The sequence below is a fragment of the Dermochelys coriacea genome, chromosome 1, assembly GCF_009764565.3.
Source record: "Dermochelys coriacea isolate rDerCor1 chromosome 1, rDerCor1.pri.v4, whole genome shotgun sequence".
NCBI classification, from domain to species: domain Eukaryota; kingdom Metazoa; phylum Chordata; order Testudines; family Dermochelyidae; genus Dermochelys; species Dermochelys coriacea.
The window spans coordinates 252,714,986-252,734,097 of record NC_050068.2 but is presented as its reverse complement, the minus strand read 5'-3'; the positions used below and the strand labels follow the sequence as shown (position 1 = coordinate 252,734,097).

Here is a 19,112-nt window from a genome sequence, read left to right as displayed (position 1 = left end):
ACATTGTCAAAATACTTTGATTTTTATTTGAAATGACTTTTTGTTTCAAAATTTCCTTTCATTTTATTAAATTAAATGAAATTGTTTTAAAAAAACCTTGAATGCCTAAAATTTCAGTTTTGCTTCCACCCAAAATGATTTTTTTTCCCAGTTGTTCAGAATTGCCAGTAAATAGTATCCCTATTTTACAGACAAGGTCAAAGCCGTAGAGTGGGTAAGCAACTTGTTGAAGTCCATTATGACAGCTGGGATTAGAACTCTCTGGTTGGTCTCAGTTCTCCATCCTGTGGTTGATACACTAGACCAGCATTTCTCAATCTTTTTGATACCAGGGGCCGGCTTGCTGTCTTCCTAAACTGTGTCTGGGAGAGCTCAGGGACTGATGCTGGTCCACAGACTGATCGTTGAGAAACAATGCACTAGACCATGCTGCCTGCTCACATACAACAGAATAATCTGCTAAAAGCAGTCCTGGAATCACCAACACCTGAGCAATCTCAGAGTAGACAAAGACATCTGCATCTGACACAGACACCATTGCTGCTGTATAGCAGGGAGAGGAACTAGATTAGTGATACTCAGCCACTGGTACGTCAGGCTCTTTTTGACTGGTAGTAACATTAATGAAAAGTCTCTGTGCTGAGTCCCTGTGCACTGCTGCTGCCTGCCTCTTATTCAGTTGTCTTTGGTTCCAAACACAATAGGCTTGTGTAGACTGCAATGTAAACCCAGGATTAGTAGAACTCGAGTTAGCAGACCCTGGGCTTGTTAACCTAGTGCTTGAGTGTCTACACTTATTTGTAACCCTAGGTTAGGAATTGCTGAATCATGGGTCCCGAGCTGGAGCTCCAGCATCTACACTGCATTATATGGGCCTGAGTCCAACCACCCAAATCCTGGCACCCCCCAAAATGTGGGTCCTCTAGCCCTTTTTTTGTGGTGTAGTGTGGGAAAACTTGACTGTCTTCTTGACTGTCCAGAGGACACAAAAAGTTGGCCCATGGGATATTTTTGGCAGATTCTCACAGCACTAGTCCAGTAGAGCTACCTCTACGCTGCAATAGGGTTTGACTCAGGATCAGATCCTTCACCTCCATGTGGGCCTGGGACTCTGGGTCTAAGCCCTGGGTTAGTGCAATTTGTGTGTAGATGGAATTGATCCCGAGTCAAGAACACCTTTGATACATTTTGAAGTCAGTCCTCAAGCAGGTTTACAGAGCTCCAACTTTAGAGGAATTGCAGAAATTTTTTGCATGCCATGCAAATCATGGCATAGTGTAGCACAATATAATTTTCTTTATAGCTTTCAATCCTCCTTGTACCAAAAACAAAATACTCTCCTTCACTATTTATCCTGCACAAAGCAGGATTTCTGGTGTTATTAACCCTGTCTTGCTACGTCCACCGCATTAAAACAATTGATTTGATTAAACTTGCTGGGAGTGCTGTAACCTATTGTTTTGCAACAGATTCTGGTAAGAAGATACAGACCTAGTTTGGTTTCGCAGAATTGACCAGTCCATCCAGTTTCACAGAAACATTGTCCTGATCCAGAGATTCCTTCATCACATTGTCCATGTGCCTTGCAGTTGCAGGCTGTAAAGGGAATGTAGAATCATAGAATATCAGGGTTGGAAGGGACCTTAGGAGGTCATCTAATCCAATCCCCTGCTCAAAGCAGGACCAATCCCCAATTTTTGCCCCAGATCTCTAAATGGCCCGCTCAGGGATTAAATTCACAACGCTGGGTTTAGCAGGCCAATGCTCAAACCACTGAGCTATCCCTCCCCCCAAAGGGGGCACCTCAATTTGAACAGGAGGAACCTCTTGATCTGCAGTCAAATGCTCTACCTCTGAGTTATATCCCCACCTGCTTGTAGATTGATGTAGATCAATGTAGATTGATCACAGACAGAATAGTAATTGGGAAAGGAAAATTCTTCCCTAGAGCAATGTCAGAAAACCACACAGGCCCATGGCAGGAAGGGGTTAGTGGTCTGTCTTAGAGACATAGGTGGAAACCAGGCTTAGCATGCAACAACTGTCAGTTATGTCAAACTTGGAGGGAGGGCTTTCTAGCCAGAGGGAATAAAGAGAGTTAACAAGCTTTAACAAGCAAGTTGAGTTGCTCTGTCAGAGAGATCTGAGAGAGAGGATTTAAGGGGTGGGGGCTGAGCAGCCTGATCGAGGAACCCTATGAGCCATCACACCTGGGAAGCAGGTTTAGGCTGGCCTTCATGTTGTCTGATTGTTCATTTGATTGTTAACAAGTTCAAAGCTGGGATTTGCAAGGTAGGTTGATTTTGTCTCCAAGCAGGTGTAAAAGTTACCTGCTCACACATATTCTTACCCTCAAAAATATCTCAGCTATTTTTCATGACTGACTAAAAGTGTCTGAATCGGGATGATTTTTTTTTTAATAGTAGGGGGATGTTCCTCTACCCCCATGCCCTGAAACTTTAAGCACAAAGTATTTTTTCATTGAGTAGTAGAGCTTTCTTTGTGGATGTATCAAGCAATAGAGCTGGTCTGTCATGAAGAATCTTTATTATTGATAGTTCTTTATGTATTTTGCTATTTAATGGAGTTTTGTTTCTGCTGACCCACCCCTTTGCCAGGAATGTTTGTGTATGTGGGAAAGTAATGGCATGGGATTTGGCTTACAAGCAATTCTGATTCTGTGGGTGAAATTCTGGACCCATAGAAGTCAGCAGCAAAACTTCCAATGGAGCCAGGATTTCACACTCTCCTTTGATTTGTGAAGGGTTTAATCTAGTAAATTAATATTTGATTTATATAAACAAATGAATTATGTACATTTAAAAAAAGCATATAGGGCCACAAGACCTTTTTGGCTTTTCTTTTAGTCAATATAAGAGTTTGAGGTTCAGAATGATAGTTTATATAGTACTATAAACATACAAATTCTCATACAACAGATGTCAAATGGATAAACTTTGGGTAAGCATTGGAACTTTTGCATGCATAACCTAACCTTATGGGTTAGTGCTAGTTACTACAAAACTGTGTTGGATTGAAAACAGTAATTTACGGTGAAAGAGTTAATATCCCATCTCTTCTGCTCTCAACTAAAGCCTTTATGCTGAGAATAATTTTTTTAATCGAGGATGAAATTTACCCCATGAGTATGCACAAGGCCAACACACCTAGGATGTCCCACTTAAGACCACAATTGAGGGATTATGTAGGAACTTCCATGGAGCATAGGCCGTCTGCTGGCCCTCTCCACAAATTAATTTCCCCTCTTGTGTTACTCTCTTTTTCATATGGTAAGTATAAAGAGTTGCCTTTAATAGCCATGAAACATCCTTCTGATTTCTTGTATTTTATCAGCGTTTCCATTCTCTTGTCTTGTCTGTTGCTGGGGTTGGGAGACAGCTATATCTTGGTTAAAAAGGACTGTAGATCAAGCAAGAAGTGAAGCCACAACTTGCTTCATGTTACTGCAAAATGGAACTGTATAACTGATAGGAGGAGTGGGTGAAATTCACCCCAGTGCAGAAGGCCAACACAAGCCAATGTACCACTGAAGTCCCATGTTAACCCTACTTTGAGGCCTCGTGTTGGCTCTCTGCATGGTAGTGATCTTCAACCACTGTGCAGGCTATGGCAGCCATGTGTCAATTTTGAAATGGAAGAGCAAAGAAATACATTAATACATTAAAATATTTTTTCTGCTTCAAAAATAAATATAGAAAAATAGTGTATTTTAATCAGATATTAATTCAGAAATAAGGCTGAAACATACATTTACAATCAGAGCCATATCTTCCCGGCAAACACAGCTCACATGAAGTCCCATTGAAGCCACTGTTGCATTTACACTCTCCGGTTCCTGAGTATCCGTCGTTACATAAACCATGATTATTACACGGGGTCTCTGGCCCTCCTGGGCAGGCTAGAAAGGATAAAATGCAGTGAGTCAGCTCTGCCTTGTGTTTACAAGTTTGTTTGTTTTCTAAGAAAACTGGTTTTAGAAAATCTTTGAGCACAAAAATGTTAGTTCATAAAATGTGTTCCTAAATCCCTTAAATGCTTTTGAAAATCCCCCCCATACACACTTAGTGGACCACAGTGGATTCATACAACCTCTTTTACTTGAAGGATGTAACCTGGAGCCCACTCATTTAGACTCTTGGCCCCCAGAACTGCAATCTGATCCACATGGATGAACCCCTGAGTCCATGCAGAGCTCTGGTGAAGTCAAAGCCAACAACTGCTTGGATTAAAACACATGACATTTGGCAAGCATGCTGGTGTAGCTGAGTGAAGGTTGGGAAGTTAGTTAGATGATACAGAACCAGCCTTGGTAGTGATTCCCCATGGCTGTGGTTTTCAAAGTCAATACTTTTTAAAATTAACAGGGCCCCACAGCCCTATTAATGCTTAATGCTCTTTGAACTCATATCAAATACACACAGGCTCATGCACTAGCTGTGAATTCTAGCACGTGTTTAATGCATTTTGATGTCATTCCCCAGAAGTTGGCACGTGATATGGTCCTCACATCTTTTGAATTTTTTCAAATGGCTGAAATATGTTTCCATGCAATGTCACAACAAAGCAATATTTACTCTCTCTAACATTAATTTTACTCTTCTTTATCAACATGGAGTTTACAAATTGCTAACATAAAGAACTTTTTTGAGCATATTTAAATTATTATTTGGTGAGGAAAATAATAATGTTATTTATGCATGCATGAATTCTCACTGCAGTATTACCCTGTTTTACAAAGAGGGAACAAAGACAGAGAGGTTATCCCTGGTCATAGAGCAAATCTCTGTCAGAGCTGAGATTACATCTCAGCAGCTCCTGTTTCTTAGTTAGCATACTAGTATACTCAGTACACTAGACCATGAACCCTGTCATGACTCGTGCATAATCATGATTGCAGGACTTTATTCAATATTTCTTTTAAACTATTAAATATAATTATAGAATCGCAGGACTGGAAGGGACCTCAAGAGGTCATCTAGTCCAGTCCCCTGCCTGCATGGCAGGACTAAGTATTATCTAGCCCATCCCTGACAGGTGTTTGTCTAACCTGCTCTTAAAAATCTCCAATCATGAATTGCCTTGTCACCTTGTGGTATCAGGCAGCTATTCCCAGAGAGATCTCAAAGATTAATCAGGGCAATCCTACCTTGGCAGTCTCGCCCATAGTAGCCTTGACAGCACTTTGCAATCCAAACGACCATCAAACAATCCTGGCGACAGCCATCTAGGCTCCTGCCATAGAATTGGTATCTACACTTCTGCATCCCTCCCTAAACATTACACAGGGGGATAAAAACACAGGTGATTGAATGTTCTGTGGATTTATTTTTAACTCACTGTATTTTTTTTAATGCAGAGCTGATCAAATTGACGGCCCTGGAGATCAAAGTGATCTATGTACAGAAAAAGCAAAGTATGGGCAGTAGTGGTGCAAGCTTCCCTCAATATGCTTCAGCCCTGATGTGATGAGGCTAACTCTGAGGAAAGAGGTTACTTCAGGCTTCCTGCCCATTTAATCTATGGCCTTTCTTCTGAGACAGCCAACAGGTAACAATAAACGGGGAGGACACATCAGAAGAGAGCTGGCACCACCTCATTCATTTCACATGAGCCATCAGATGGTGGTAACTTTTGGTCACTACTGCCTTAGACTGGATTTGAACCAGTCACCTAGAAGAGAAGGGCCCTATGGTCCAGAACCTCAGCTGGTGTACACTGGCCCAGCTCCAATTAAATCAATTGCATTAGGGCTATTTACACCAACTGAGGATCTGGCCTGTAATGTTTAGACTAGGATAAATTTTCAAGCCAGTGTTCTGGAGCTCTCATTGAATATTCGGTAGATAGAAGCAGACAAACTTGAGAACAAAGAGTATGCCAGTCTAAACTCTTTCTTTTTAATTATTAAAATGTCTGTAGATGAATTTAGTGCTGGTAAATGTTTAAGGTTCCTACAGTAGCCGATGCCAGACAGAATGCTGACCATACACTTTGACCCTGCCACTCTCCGCTAGCTCGTAGGTCCACTCTGCTCAATATAACACAACCTGACACATGTATAGAAGCATCAAGTGTGCAGGTGTGCATTTTGGTGTGCAGTATGTGTGAGGGAGAGACCACCAAACTCCCTGTCACTTCTGACCTAATAGGATTTGATCATAATTCTTAATGGGGAAAGGCTGATGTGACAGGGCCTAATTCAGAACCCACAGAAGCCAATGGAAGCACTCACTGTGTATCAGATCTGTAACCCACTACTGACTCCAGGGGGACTGGGATTTTATTGTTCCATTTAAACAAGTGATTTCATTGTTCACCGCTCTACTGTTCTTTGAAAGTATGTGTTATTTTTAGTTTATTATTGTGCAGTGCACAGAAGCCTGTCGATTAGACTGCCTTAAAAAGATACTATTACCTTTGGTTTAGTCGCTGTAGGGCATTTAGGATTATTGTAACAGCCAACACAATCTCCCTGTTGTAGAAAGGGAAAAACATATATTTAAAAATAAGAACAACAACAAAGCTGTTTGAAAGCACCAGAAAAGTGCCTACTTTTATATAGGCAGTTAAAATTAATGACCAGAGAAAAATACTTTTAAAAATTATCGAATTTCATTATTTCTAATATAAATTATTGGAGCTTTCCAAAAGGGATAAGAGGGGAAAAAGTAAAGGAAAATGACAACAAAACAGGTATATTAAGTCAATTTAATGAAATGAAAGAGAAATGAAATTTCACAGTATAATAGTTCTGGAAGTGCAAATTTGCTATTAAGCTAAATAGGTAAGAGGAGATGTATTTATCTATTTGTACATAGGCCTACATTGGCAAAAGTGACGATGGATTTGGGGTGTCTCCGATTTGGATGTCCAGTTTGAGATGCTTTAAGAGACCTGATTTCAGAAAGTGCTGGGGACCCACCCTAAGCAATCACCTTTAAGGTGACTCAAGCTGAGGACTCAAAACCACTAGTGGCTTTTTGGCCATATTGTATTTCTCTTTAGAAACTGTTATGGCCCTCATCAACATATTAAATGAGCACCTTGTGAGTATAAGAGTTTCTAGATATAGATATTTATACAAAGAGCACAGGCATCCACAGACATACCAGTTAAGATTAAAAATAAGCACTAACAATCCTACTGCTTATAGGGATCACCATCTAGGGTCAGGAAAAAAATCCCCTCTGTGTTATGATAATACACATGTAGATGTATTATAATAGACTTTTATATGTTTCTGTGAAGGCAGACAGCATTAGTCACTGTTAGATAGGATGGATGATTGCTTTAACCTTACATGTAACTCAGAAAGTAAGAGCATCATTCTCTTAGAGGTGGTAACTTTATTTGGCCCTCTCAACATGCATTATTCAAAAGGCTTCAAAGAGAATTAACTTTTGCACTCTGTTCATAGTCATATTTGTCCATAAAGGGTTTGTCTAGACTAGGAGAAGTGGCTGAAATTAGGTCAGGGTTAGTTAACATGTTTTAGCTAATCCCAACCTAACCTTGCCCTTTTCCTTATCATAGTTGCAGGTGGACCTTAGTGTATCTTTTAGGCACCATACCTCACCATTGTGAAGAAGTGGATTTTTTACCCATGAAAGCTTATGCCCAAATAAATCTGTTAGTCTTTAAGATGCCACTGGATCCTTGTTGTTTTTGTGGACACGGATTAACACGGCTGCCCCCTGATACTTTATTTTAGTTAGTCAAGGTCCACCCTAGGCTTCCCACCAGACAAACCCAAAGTAGCACTTTAAACAGTTTCAGACCTGGAGCCAAATCCTGACTGCATTGGAATCAGTGGAAGGTTTGCCATTGACTTCAGTGGGGCCAGGATTTGGCCTACAGTTCACATCTCCCCAAGGGTCACAAAACTGAACTGAGGACTGACTGACCGTGAAATCTGCAGTGATAAAATTGTCACATCGCCCGCCAAGGGTGGGGTCCATTAACATGCAGTCAATCCCATAAGCGATGCCACCATCAAACTCCAGGTACCGCTGCACTATCCTACATCTCCTGTCATTCAGAAAGAGGTCACCCTGAGAGAGAGGCAAGAAGACAATTGCACAAAATAAGGAGCCTGCTTCACTGGATGTTTGGTTCAGTCCATGTGCAGTTCCTGTTCAGGAATTAGTAAGAATATAAATTTTCCTTTGAAGCCAGTTCTCTCTCTTACAAAATAAAATTGCATATCATTTCCAGATATGATAACAGCATTTCCCACTAGGCTTATGCATGCAAACCCCTGTCTCTAAGGCGGGGGTGTCCCAGTTAGGTGCCAGAGGGAATGGTAGGCAGATGCCATCACCCATGAATCCCCTCCCCTACAAGAGTATGCAGAGTGCTCCTTCATAACAGTCACGGAGTCTCCTTATTCAGTGTATATACACATAAGGCCAAATGTTCAGAAACAGCTACCTGCAAAGTCAGTGCACCTGAGTGCAAACAGGTGCTCACACACGCAAACCATGCAGTTTGCACAACAGATTTTGTGCAGGTTTGTATCTAGAATACAGTGGTTCCCAAACTTGTTCTGCCGCTTGTGCAGAGAAAGCCCCTGGCGGGCCAGGCCGGTTTGTTTACCTGCCGCGTCCGCAGGTTCGGCCGATCATGGCTCCCAGTGGCCGCGGTTCGCCACATCCCTTGGCCCACACCACTTCCTGCAGTTCCCAGTGGCCTGGAGCAGCGAACTGCGGACACTGGGAGCTGCAATCAGCCGAACCGGCAGACGCGACAGGTAAACAAACTGTCCCGTCCCGCCATGGGCTTTCCCTGCACAAGCGGCGGAACTAGTTTGGGAACCACTGATCTAGGCAATAATAATTCGCAGGTCCTTAGTTCTAAAATGTAGCCCATACTGTACATCGTACACTTAGGGCTCTTCTCCCAGAGTCAATTTCACTTTGTGTGAGCTCATTTTATATTTTGATGTGTTACCTACTAAGGCCTACATCCTCAAAGGTATTTAGGCACCTAACTCCCATTGAACTCAGCTACATTTGAGGATCTGGGCCTGAGGCATGGTGGCATTTCTCTTTTGAGGTATGTGCCAGCCAGTTATTTAGAGAGACTACTGCCTTATGATAAAGAAAATTATTCTTCAATAAGCAACTGTACCTGTAAGGCAAATCACAAACCTGTGGATCTGTTTTCTAAGCCTTTACTCTTGCACTGGGATATGCTAATGTGGACCACTATGCATATGTGGAGCACCATTAATTCCAGTGTTGTTAATTCCTTAGGGAGGCTCTGCACAGGCATAGAGGGGTTTGCACTAGTGGTTCCCAATGTAGTATCAAGGCCTATGTTATTAAATAGTACATTCCATGAGGATTCCCAATGTGCTCGTATGTTAAACACTTACAATAGAAAAGGAGTACTTGTGGCACCTTAGAGACTAACAAATATATTAGAGCATAAGCTTTCATGGGCTACAGCTCACTTCATCGGATGCATGAAAGCTTATGCTCTAATATATTTGTTAGTCTCTAAGGTGCCACAAGTACTCCTTTTCTTTTTGCGAATACAGACTAACACGGCTGCTACTCTGAAACTTACAATAGAGTTGTTGTCATCCCCACATTTTACACTGAGATCAGAACCTTGAAGAGTCTTCAGAGAATTGGAGCTGGGGAGCTCACAGGCTAAAATCTGTGAAAGAAATACACAGAGTGGGAAGATTTGGTGTTGGAGAACAGTTTTAGCAATGCTTCTTCTAAACAAATCAGGAATTGTTTGAAAGCACCTTAGCATCTCTGATGACATGGAATCTCAGATATTGCACCAGTTTGTCCTTGTTAGATTTTTTAAACAGGAAATCCTGCTGTTCCTTAGGCAGAGCTCTGAGAGCTTCATCAGTAGGCCAGAACAAGGTGACTGGTTTATGAAGAGGATCATTGATTTCACTCATCAAACCGGCATTCTGCAACACAGAAAAAATGAGTGATTTTTTTTTTCTTACTGTAAAATTACACCCACTGTAAAGGATAAACTCTGAGAAACATGTACTGTAGCTAGGAGGGAATTGGCCCAGCAGCGAGGATGCTGAATGGATCATAGCCTTCCTAGTAAATGGCCTGTATTCTTGCCTTCCTGGGCACAAAGCCAAGATTTTAGAAACTGGGTGTCTACATTTAGGTTTCTAAGTCTATTCTGAAGCTGATTTTCAAAAGTGCTGAGCACCCAGCAACTCTTATTAAGGACCAGGCCACTTATTTACGTGCCTATCTCTGAGCTTAGGAGCTCATTTTTACAAATCCGGGCCAAAAAGTTTTGGCACACAAGGTAGATTAAAGAGCAGGGAGGGGATGGATCTTAGGGACCCAGGAGTGCTCAGACCTGTCTGCCATTCTCCCATGTGGAAGGTGAGAGAACTGATTGCAGGGGCTCCTCCATAGCTTGTGGGGAGGGAGCCTGTGCCCCATTCCACACTGTACACAGCCCCATCACTCAGGCTGTGTGCCAATTTCACAAAACTGTGCCAAATGCTCATTGCCTCCTGGATTCTCTTACCTCTAGCAAGTTGCTGAACATGATGTATCCTTGTTTGGCTGCAACCATTTTAAGGCTTTCCTAGAAAGATAAGAATATTAAATAGGCTTACTTGTCTTGTCTGGGAAATAAATTGGATATAGATTTAGTAAGAAGGTATTTGGCATGTTTGATCTTGTAGTTCACTTGTCACTGTGAAATCAAAGCCACCTTAAAGGTCTTATTTTAGATGCTTTCTTTACAAAGCAGAACATCTTTAATATAAATTGAATGTAGGAATGATTCTAAAGAATTTTAAATATACAACACTGTAAAACTGTGCTAATGATTCAGAATAGGGGCTTTATAATGCCAATGCTTTTGTTGTAACTACTATGCCAAATGGTAATTGGCAAGAAACATTCCAGATTAGACTGGCAGAATGCTACAGAATGAGGTACGTACCCGCTTAGTCCCCGATTCCCCCTTAGGGAATTCCTGCATGTGTTGTGGAAGTAGAATTTTATCTATGATGTGTATCACACCATTTGTGCTGACGGTATCGCTGAATATAATCTTAGCCTTGGTATTCAGGTACACAGAATTCTGAAAAGGTAAACAAAAAAAGTGCTTTCTATGGAAATGTGCAGCAGGGAAATGTTGAAATGAAAACTCTTTACCGTGAGAGGCCAACTCACTGCTTGCAATAGACTTGTAACAAAGAGGGCTCCAGTTTTAGTAATTTAGGGCTTGATCCTGCAACCCTCAGTCACACAAGTCGTCCTACGAAAATCAGTGGTGCTACTCATATGAGTAAAAATACTCACATGAGCAAGGACTGCAAGACTGCGCCCTTAGCGGGGCAAATAGAGAGGGTGGCATTTATGAAAACGATCAGCAATAGACAATTCTTATTTTAAATACTATTTATTATTTTTAGGAGGAAAAGGTACATTCTAATTTTAAAAACGACAAATGAAAATGGTCAGTTTATTATTCTAACAATTTTACCTTGGCTATCTCGTTACCTGTGAGAAAGTGACCTGGATGGGGTCCCCCTGGAGTGAAGTGACATTGGTAATTGTTGTCAGGTCATTATAGAGAAGTCCGGCACAGCCCACCATATGGTACCTAAGGATCTGGGGCATCACTCCATTGACAATCCAGTCTTTAATCTAGGGCAGGAATTGGAGGAGTTCAAAGGAAAGGACAGAATAACATACAAATCCAAAAGCTACCAGCTGACTCACCCAAAGTTCATTGCCTTTTTCTTACTTACTTTTGGTTCACTGTTAAATGCTTCTGTATTGGGTGCAAACACAGTGAAAGGACCAGAACCTGCAATATCTTTGAGAGCAAGGGCCTGGAAAGTTTAAAAGAACAAAGCAAAAATAATTCATTAATGCACATAGTTTCATACACTGGGCAGAATTAGACTGGATCCCATACAGGGAACCAGGCTCCATACTGTAGGCAGGGCCTCTAGACTGACCTCTGTGGCTGCCCACAGCTCTGTTCCTTGCTGCTATCTGCCTCACATTGCATCACCTTTTCCCATCCCACCACAAGTAATGTAAGAGTGAGGGAAACACTCTGTTGCTATGGGGAAGATGCCCTCCAAACTGCTTCAGTCTTACAGGATTTAAAGAGGTCTCTCTGCAAAATTTGCCTCACCATACTCTCCCCCAGCTTCCTCTGCTGCTACGTAAGGGCACAGAGCTCTCTTTCTGTCTCTCATGTGCTACCTTCCTTTATAACAATGGACAAGCAGTGCTTGAAAGTACGAGAGAAAACTGTGCTCCGTAGCGATTAATATGGAAGCAGAAAGGTTACAAGCTTTGCAGGGAGAATGGTTAAATCCTTTCATCTAGAAGGAACCCAAAGTGTTTTCATATTCATACACACATATATGCTTATGTACAATCTTATGGTTAGAAACCCTGCAGCCCACAAACGTATAGCAAGAGAGAATCCCTGTACAGAAACACTTACAATCTAAAGGGTGGAGGAGAAACAAAGACACAGAAACTTTTCCAAGGACACAGAGCAGAGCTGGGACTAGAACTCAGGTCTCCTGCCCTATCCATTGTTTCACACTGCCTCACTACATATGCCTACACAAAGGAATCACCGTCCTCTGAAATGTAGTTAGAACTGCGGGAGGCACAGAGCAGCTGTTTAAAAGCACACAGCAACACACCGCAACATTTTAGAGAGGCGGTGAAAAATACTATGTCAAATGCAACCGGAACTAGATCAACCGAATGTAGTTGCCCACATCAGAATTTGGAGAAATGTGCCATGGGATCTCTGTCTATGGATGGGAAGGGCTTCAGTTTTGGGTCTGATCTAAAGGGCACCGGTGCATAGTCCCTCCAGCCTCAAAGCCATTGTAGCAGTACTGACTCAGAGGGAAAAGTGCCACGTATTGAATAACTAGCACTATTACGTGCAACACTCTAGGTTTTCTGTGGGTCTCCAACATAAGTAATAATTGACCAACTCCAGTCCTGATTACCTTGTGAGATTAGGGCCAGAGATGTTGTGGCACAAAAAACATTCAAGAATTTTCTTACCTTGAGATGGAAATAAAAATGAGTAGTATTGGAATCCTTAAGAAGCTCCTGCAACCAAAAATAACAGCACTTTTATATTGAATTGTGTGAATTTAGAATTGTGTCTGAAGAATATTAATGAATGCCACCCTCAGGGAAGGAACATGCCTGGTACTAGAAAGGGAACTTTTTGGTCTAGATGATACAGTAATTGCCTGCATTGGTACAGCTTGTCAGCTGACCTCTCACTGTAGCTCTTATCTGGCTTGTTGTATGTGTTGTCTTACCAGGCTATCAGAAAGCAGTTGTGAGAATTGAAGAATAGCAGCATTCATGTTCCTTGCAATGCCAGCTAGGTGTCAGGTCACTCCGTTTCCTCGTATTATAGTTCTAGTCTTATTATAGAGACCCAGAGAGACAAAACCAGGCCGTGACTGTCAATATTGAAGAGCTTGTCACGGAACATGCATTTTGCTGCTGTTGCACAAAGTACATAATATATTGAAAGTTATATACAGAAACCAAACTTTATCAAAGTGACTAGTGATTCTGGGGACCTCACCTGAGACACTTCAGAGAGGTCTGATTTTCAGAAGGCAGGTCAGAACACTCTCTGAAAATCTGGTCCCTTTAAGGTGTCTCAGGTTGGGCCCTCAAACGCACTAGTCTTTTTTGAAAATCTTGTCCAGAGGTAACCACTTATGGGACTAGGGAGATAAATTTCTATATGGTATTGAAGCGACCACATGAAGAATTCTGCATGTGGTTCTGGGCTTTATGCAACAAAACTTTGTTAAATGGGGAAAACCCAAAAGGCAAGCAAAACTGCAAAAAGGTTTAGGAAGTATGACGTATGAAGGAGAGGTTAAGAGAAATGAACATATACAACCTAGAGAACTGATAACTAAGAGGAGACATAACCATTCCTCCATGTCTTTGGAGAAGTAATAAAAAGTAAGGGAGGGAATTATTCTTCAGGACATCATTCTTCAGTAATAAAAAGTAAGGGGGGGACATCTTCAGGACAATCCTTGTTTAAAGGGTAATAATCAGGTCCTGCGCTAGAGGCTGAAGAGTTAAGAGGATATAAACTCTGAGGTCTTTCTGGCTATCGGAGGAAACCTTTCCTCCCTTTCAGTTCTGGCCCTTCTATCATCTGTGCAAGAAGGGAAGGAGCCAGCTGTGCACTCTCCAGGGTGCAGGTTCTGCCATTCTGCCTGGCCTTCATATGGACTGTATGAAGGAGCAGAAGGCTCCTTGCACCTCTTTCCCCTTCCACTGTTCATCCATGAAGGGCCAAGTGGAATCTGGCCCTTTCAGAAGCACCAAGCACCTGAAGCTCCTGGTTACTTCACTTGAAGTAGTAGGTACTCAGCATCTCTGAAAACAAAGCCATCCTATGTGTCTCAGATTGGACACCCAAAGCCCAAGTATTCAAAATTAGTGGGCACTTTGGAAAATTTTGTCCTATATGATTTATACTGAAATTCATTGGCAAAAGAGAGAATAGAACTCACAAGTTCCTCAACCCTAGTCCCATGCCTGTGCCACTGCTTCTTAAGATGTGCAGCAGCTGTTGCTCTTTAAAAGGTGCCACTTCTCCGTTAGATAAATACATAAATTTACTTCAGCATTTGCAGTATTCCCTATAGCTACTGCAGGACATACCTAGGAAATACTTGGGTAGCTGTATCTATTTATCTATACAAAACTGGCACGGTTTTAAGAGTGGCCACTGTTTTACATAACTCTTTGAAAAATATTCAATAACAGTGAACACACAATGTTTTACCTGGTAGATGTTGCCTCGGCATTTAAATCCATCCCCAACATAATCAGGTTTGCAGGTGCAGGTCCTCTCTGTCAGCTCAGTGTCATTACAGATTGCAGATTCACTGCAGCCACCGTTATTCTTGTAAGATTAGGAACATCAGACAAAATCAAATTAGTTGGTGTATTTGTGTTTACAAAATTTCAGTTCATTTGCTCAAACTTCCAACAGAGGGAAATAGTCTCTTATGAATAGTAAAAAAGCATTCAAGATTAATGTAAAGATAGTTATTGACACTTAAAGCAAAGCACACTGCCAGTTTCTTTAACACCCACTTGCTAGCTCCTCAGTTCAGTGTGATGTAACTGGCTATTGTATACTGCTACCCAAAAGATTTCCATGCAGGCCTCATCATGGACTCCTGGGCTATGATTTTGAGCTGCACTTCTTAGGAGGTACATCCTGAGAGGGAAGGGAGCCAAAAGTGGCTCTGGGATTCTGGGTTGCAGAGGTTGCTCTAGTTTACTCCTTATGTGTCTGGTAGCCCAGAATAGCTGGAGCACAGAACTGCCGCACGTGTCCTTCCTCCAACTCATTCCCATCTCCCATAGGTCTCTTAATCTGGCTTTCCATCTCTTGGGAGCTCCCTTTGTAAGGGGAATTCCCCAGAGGGGAGATCTGGCTGCTCCCAGCCCTTGTTACACCCACTGAGCCAACCCAGAATTGGTGCCTACTTGATAATCAGATCTCCAAACAGCAAACTGGTTTACTTGTGGACAAGGGGAAACATCTCTTCACAACAAACCAAGGAATGCTGCCAAATGAGAAATGTAGCTTTTTTTCTTTTTTCACACACTCATTTATAAAACTCTGATGCCAGTCACATGGGAGCCCACTTCCACTTTGTCTGACCTCCCACTCTCAGGGGTATTGGGGGGGGGGGTCCTTCTTGAACTACCACCAGGGGTCTAGTCAGGATGGGCCCTACCATAGTTCTCACCCTATGTAGCGAGGTTTGGATTTGTGTGCTGTTTATTTGGGTAGATCTAGCTGGATTGTTGGACAGGGAATTGAGTTTATTCAGAGCTCTCTGTGTAGCTTTGCCATGGAGCACTTGGCTATATTACAGTCAGATTAGTATGCTGCACAATGTTGACAAAAGACAACCTTCTGTAAAACATTCCTTTAATAGCATTGCAACCAGTGAAGTAGAAGAAGCTGTCAGAATGAAACTCACACAAAAACATATGCAGTAGCTCATAAATCTGAACAACATTCCCTCCCCTGACTTTAATTTACATTTCTTCGCTATTCCCCATCTGGGAAATCTTTGGAAAAGAATCCAGTGACAGAATGTTGCCAGGTCAAGGGATGATGACTACTTGTCACCATTCTCTGGAGATGAAAGATCAATGTGTACAGGACAGTGAAATGCATCAGCCATTCTTAGCCTGTGATCACTGTGAGGAAGCTTTTGCATGTTGAGGGCTTTTCATCTGAGACCAATGAGCAAGTGCTTGTATGCATCAGAGGGCTCGATCCTACACTCTATATTTGGGCTCAACATGAACAGGAGTTTTGCCTGTGTCAGAAGTATGGGATTGGGCCCGTTGAGTAAAATTAAACCTTGTGCAGAGGGCCAGCACCAAGGCTCGGAGCCATATGGGAGCCAACTGGTGCCTAGAGCTTTTGCCAATTATCTGCACATAATGAGTAGTTCCAAAGACAGAGGGTTTGGTTCTCCAATCCATCTGAGCAGAGGATTGTGGTTCCCTGATTCCACATGCACAGGGAGAGCACCAAATTACCTGAGGAAACTTACACCAGTGGAGGATCAGGCATAGTGGAGCTCTGCTCTACCATGCCCCCCTTCATCTCCCTGCCCCCCTTCAACCCTGCTCCCAGAACACTCAACATGCCTTCTTCTCCCTCTTACACTGAGGGATGCACGAGAGTTAACACCAGTGAAGAGTTCCACTGCATAGGGGGAATTCTCTACCTGCCGTCTCGCTACTTTACGGCCACATTGTGCCATTTTCAGGCCACTTAGCAGACTGGAGAATCTGGCCCATAGTACATTATCCTGGGAGCAGATGAGCTGACAGGAATGGAGTTGTGAGATTTGATTTGTCATCTTGGAATGATCAGTGAGACTGGCATCAGAGAAGAATTTTTATGTTATCATTGGAACCTGGCTATTTTATTTGGTCTTTCTTAGAAACTGCATTCACTTCTAAAACCTTAGATATTTGTAGGTACTTCAGAAACTGTGAGTAATTTATAGAATGGATTTTTAAATTTTAACTAATTCCAGCAACACTGAAAAATCTGTACAGAAATAATGAAAATTACTCCTTGCCTTTAACCACAAAAAAACAGTGTATCCCCCAGGATTTGATTTAAGGTTATTTTTTTTTTAAATCTTGTGCACAGCCTAAAAACTAGACTGTTCCATATTTGGGGCCAATTCAGTAAAACATCTAAGCATAAGCTTAAAGTTTAGCACATGCTTAACTGCTGTCAGCTATATCTTAAGCATATGCTTACATGCTTTCCTGAATCAGGTCCAGATGGGCTACCCTACACACTTCGAAGCTAGTCTTGCATGCAGACCAAACCAAAAGCATATTGGTGTTATATAAAAAAAAATTATGATGAGAATATAGTTTCCTGTAAAATGATACTCACCGATAAACACAGATTGATGTATGTGCATGTTTTACCATCTCCTGAATATCCTTTCAAACAATTACACACTGCCTACCAGGAGAAGAAAGGATCCATATTAACACAGAAACTTATGGAACTTGGTTGTGTAGTACCTTTTGATTTTATTTATTTTTATTGGCTATACTGATCTGCATGGTAAAATGAGGAAAGAAAAGAATTCAAAATCCCATTTTATCTTAAAATCCATTTTATAATTTACCATTTCTCATGCTACAAGCACATCATCTCTTTAGGGCAGATCCTCAGCTGATGCAAGGTGTCATAGCTCCATGATCCTTTCTCACTTCTTCTCCTCTGCAACTGAGGGCATCAGAAATGGCCTCTCTCTATCTCACCTCTGACAGTGTAGCTCAGTTCAGATATCCGCTGAAAACACAACTCATCTCCCCATCCTTTTAGCTGTATTATTTAAATCATTAAAGAAGTTGACCATGTTTTCAGAATAAAGAACCAGCACACTTTTTTGTGGGGACATTTTTGGGGTGGTGAAATACTCCCACAAAAGCACTTTAACAAATGTGTCCTTGTGTTGCTACTGCCAGCATCTTACTCAGCGGCATCATGTGCATGTTTCAGTGTAGTTACATTGGGGTTATGCTTTTTGATACCCACAATTATCACACAGCTGGAAAGTTAACATGGCTAAAGAAAATTACTTATTTCCTCTTTAAAGGTCAGACTTCAAGCATGACAAGGTGGGGGAGGTAATATCTTTTATTGGACCAGCTCCTGTTGGTCAAAGAGACAAGCTTTTGATCTACACAGAGCTCTGCTTCAGGTCTTCTTCAAGACCTGAGGAAGAGCTCTGGGTAGCTCGAAAGCTTATCTCTTTCACCAACAGGAGTTGGTCGAAGAAAACATATATTACCTCCCCCACCTTGTCTCTCTCATATCTTGGGACCGACATGGTTACAACTACACTGCACACTTTATGCATGTCATTTGAGAATCTAGGGCCATTTAACTACACTATACTGATGCTGGCATTATTCTGCATTTATTATTTTGGAGGTAGCTGGTGCGTCAGAAAACAAAACTACCAAGCAATCACAGTGTAATGACAGGATATTCAGTTTATCTGCATTCTAAAATACATTAATTAATCACCAGGCTCTTTGGAGAAGGACAAGCAATTCAGGCATATAGTTAGCCCTCCGGTTATAGGAGCTTGTAGAAATTATATGAATCAAAAATAGTACTTCATAGGGGTCAGTTGTGAGCTTTCCTACACACCTATACAGGGGAGAAAGGCAGAGTAAGGAGCCCCTTTGGGGAGGCTACCAGCATTGCCAGTGATTGTGCAGGGTAGAGGGCAGCCACTGCTGGGCAGTTACACGCCCTCATGTACAGGTGGGCAGAGCTTTGGCACCATGCTCCCCTCACCCAATGTGCCATCCCGTACATGAGATCTGAGGCTGGGCCTGTCCACATGGCTCCTGACCGGAGCTGGATATTTGGCCCAGCTACCCATCTGTCCTGATGGAGGGATAGCCCGGCCAGATCTGAGTGGTACTGCAACCCCATGTGCTACTTGGTCCACCATCTCCACCTTT

General features: G+C 42.0%; 1 protein-coding gene across 6 annotated transcripts in view; it reads right to left on the bottom strand.

Moving 5' to 3' along the window:
• The window catches only part of STAB2 (stabilin 2), a 134,289-nt gene that overhangs the window by 17,245 nt on the left and 97,932 nt on the right, over nucleotides 1–19,112 (bottom strand). For 5 of the 6 annotated variants that reach the window (XR_006282895.1, XM_038391817.2, XM_043519369.1 and 2 more), the window contains 14 exons: nucleotides 17,518–17,589; nucleotides 14,851–14,970; nucleotides 13,080–13,127; nucleotides 11,783–11,866; nucleotides 11,532–11,678; nucleotides 10,969–11,109; nucleotides 10,546–10,605; nucleotides 9,779–9,955; nucleotides 9,592–9,684; nucleotides 7,926–8,072; nucleotides 6,437–6,493; nucleotides 5,168–5,291; nucleotides 3,770–3,919; nucleotides 1,492–1,596 (listed from right to left, as the gene is read on the bottom strand). Coding sequence is in view for 5 of the 6 variants with exons in the window: in XM_038391817.2 (XP_038247745.1) it covers nucleotides 1,492–1,596; nucleotides 3,770–3,919; nucleotides 5,168–5,291; nucleotides 6,437–6,493; nucleotides 7,926–8,072; nucleotides 9,592–9,684; nucleotides 9,779–9,955; nucleotides 10,546–10,605; nucleotides 10,969–11,109; nucleotides 11,532–11,678; nucleotides 11,783–11,866; nucleotides 13,080–13,127; nucleotides 14,851–14,970; nucleotides 17,518–17,589 (1,525 nt within the window). In the remaining variant the exon portion in view is untranslated. The remainder of the gene's footprint in view (nucleotides 1–1,491; nucleotides 1,597–3,769; nucleotides 3,920–5,167; nucleotides 5,292–6,436; nucleotides 6,494–7,925; nucleotides 8,073–9,591; nucleotides 9,685–9,778; nucleotides 9,956–10,545; nucleotides 10,606–10,968; nucleotides 11,110–11,531; nucleotides 11,679–11,782; nucleotides 11,867–13,079; nucleotides 13,128–14,850; nucleotides 14,971–17,517; nucleotides 17,590–19,112) is intronic. The other variant, XM_043519367.1, reaches the window with a different exon arrangement.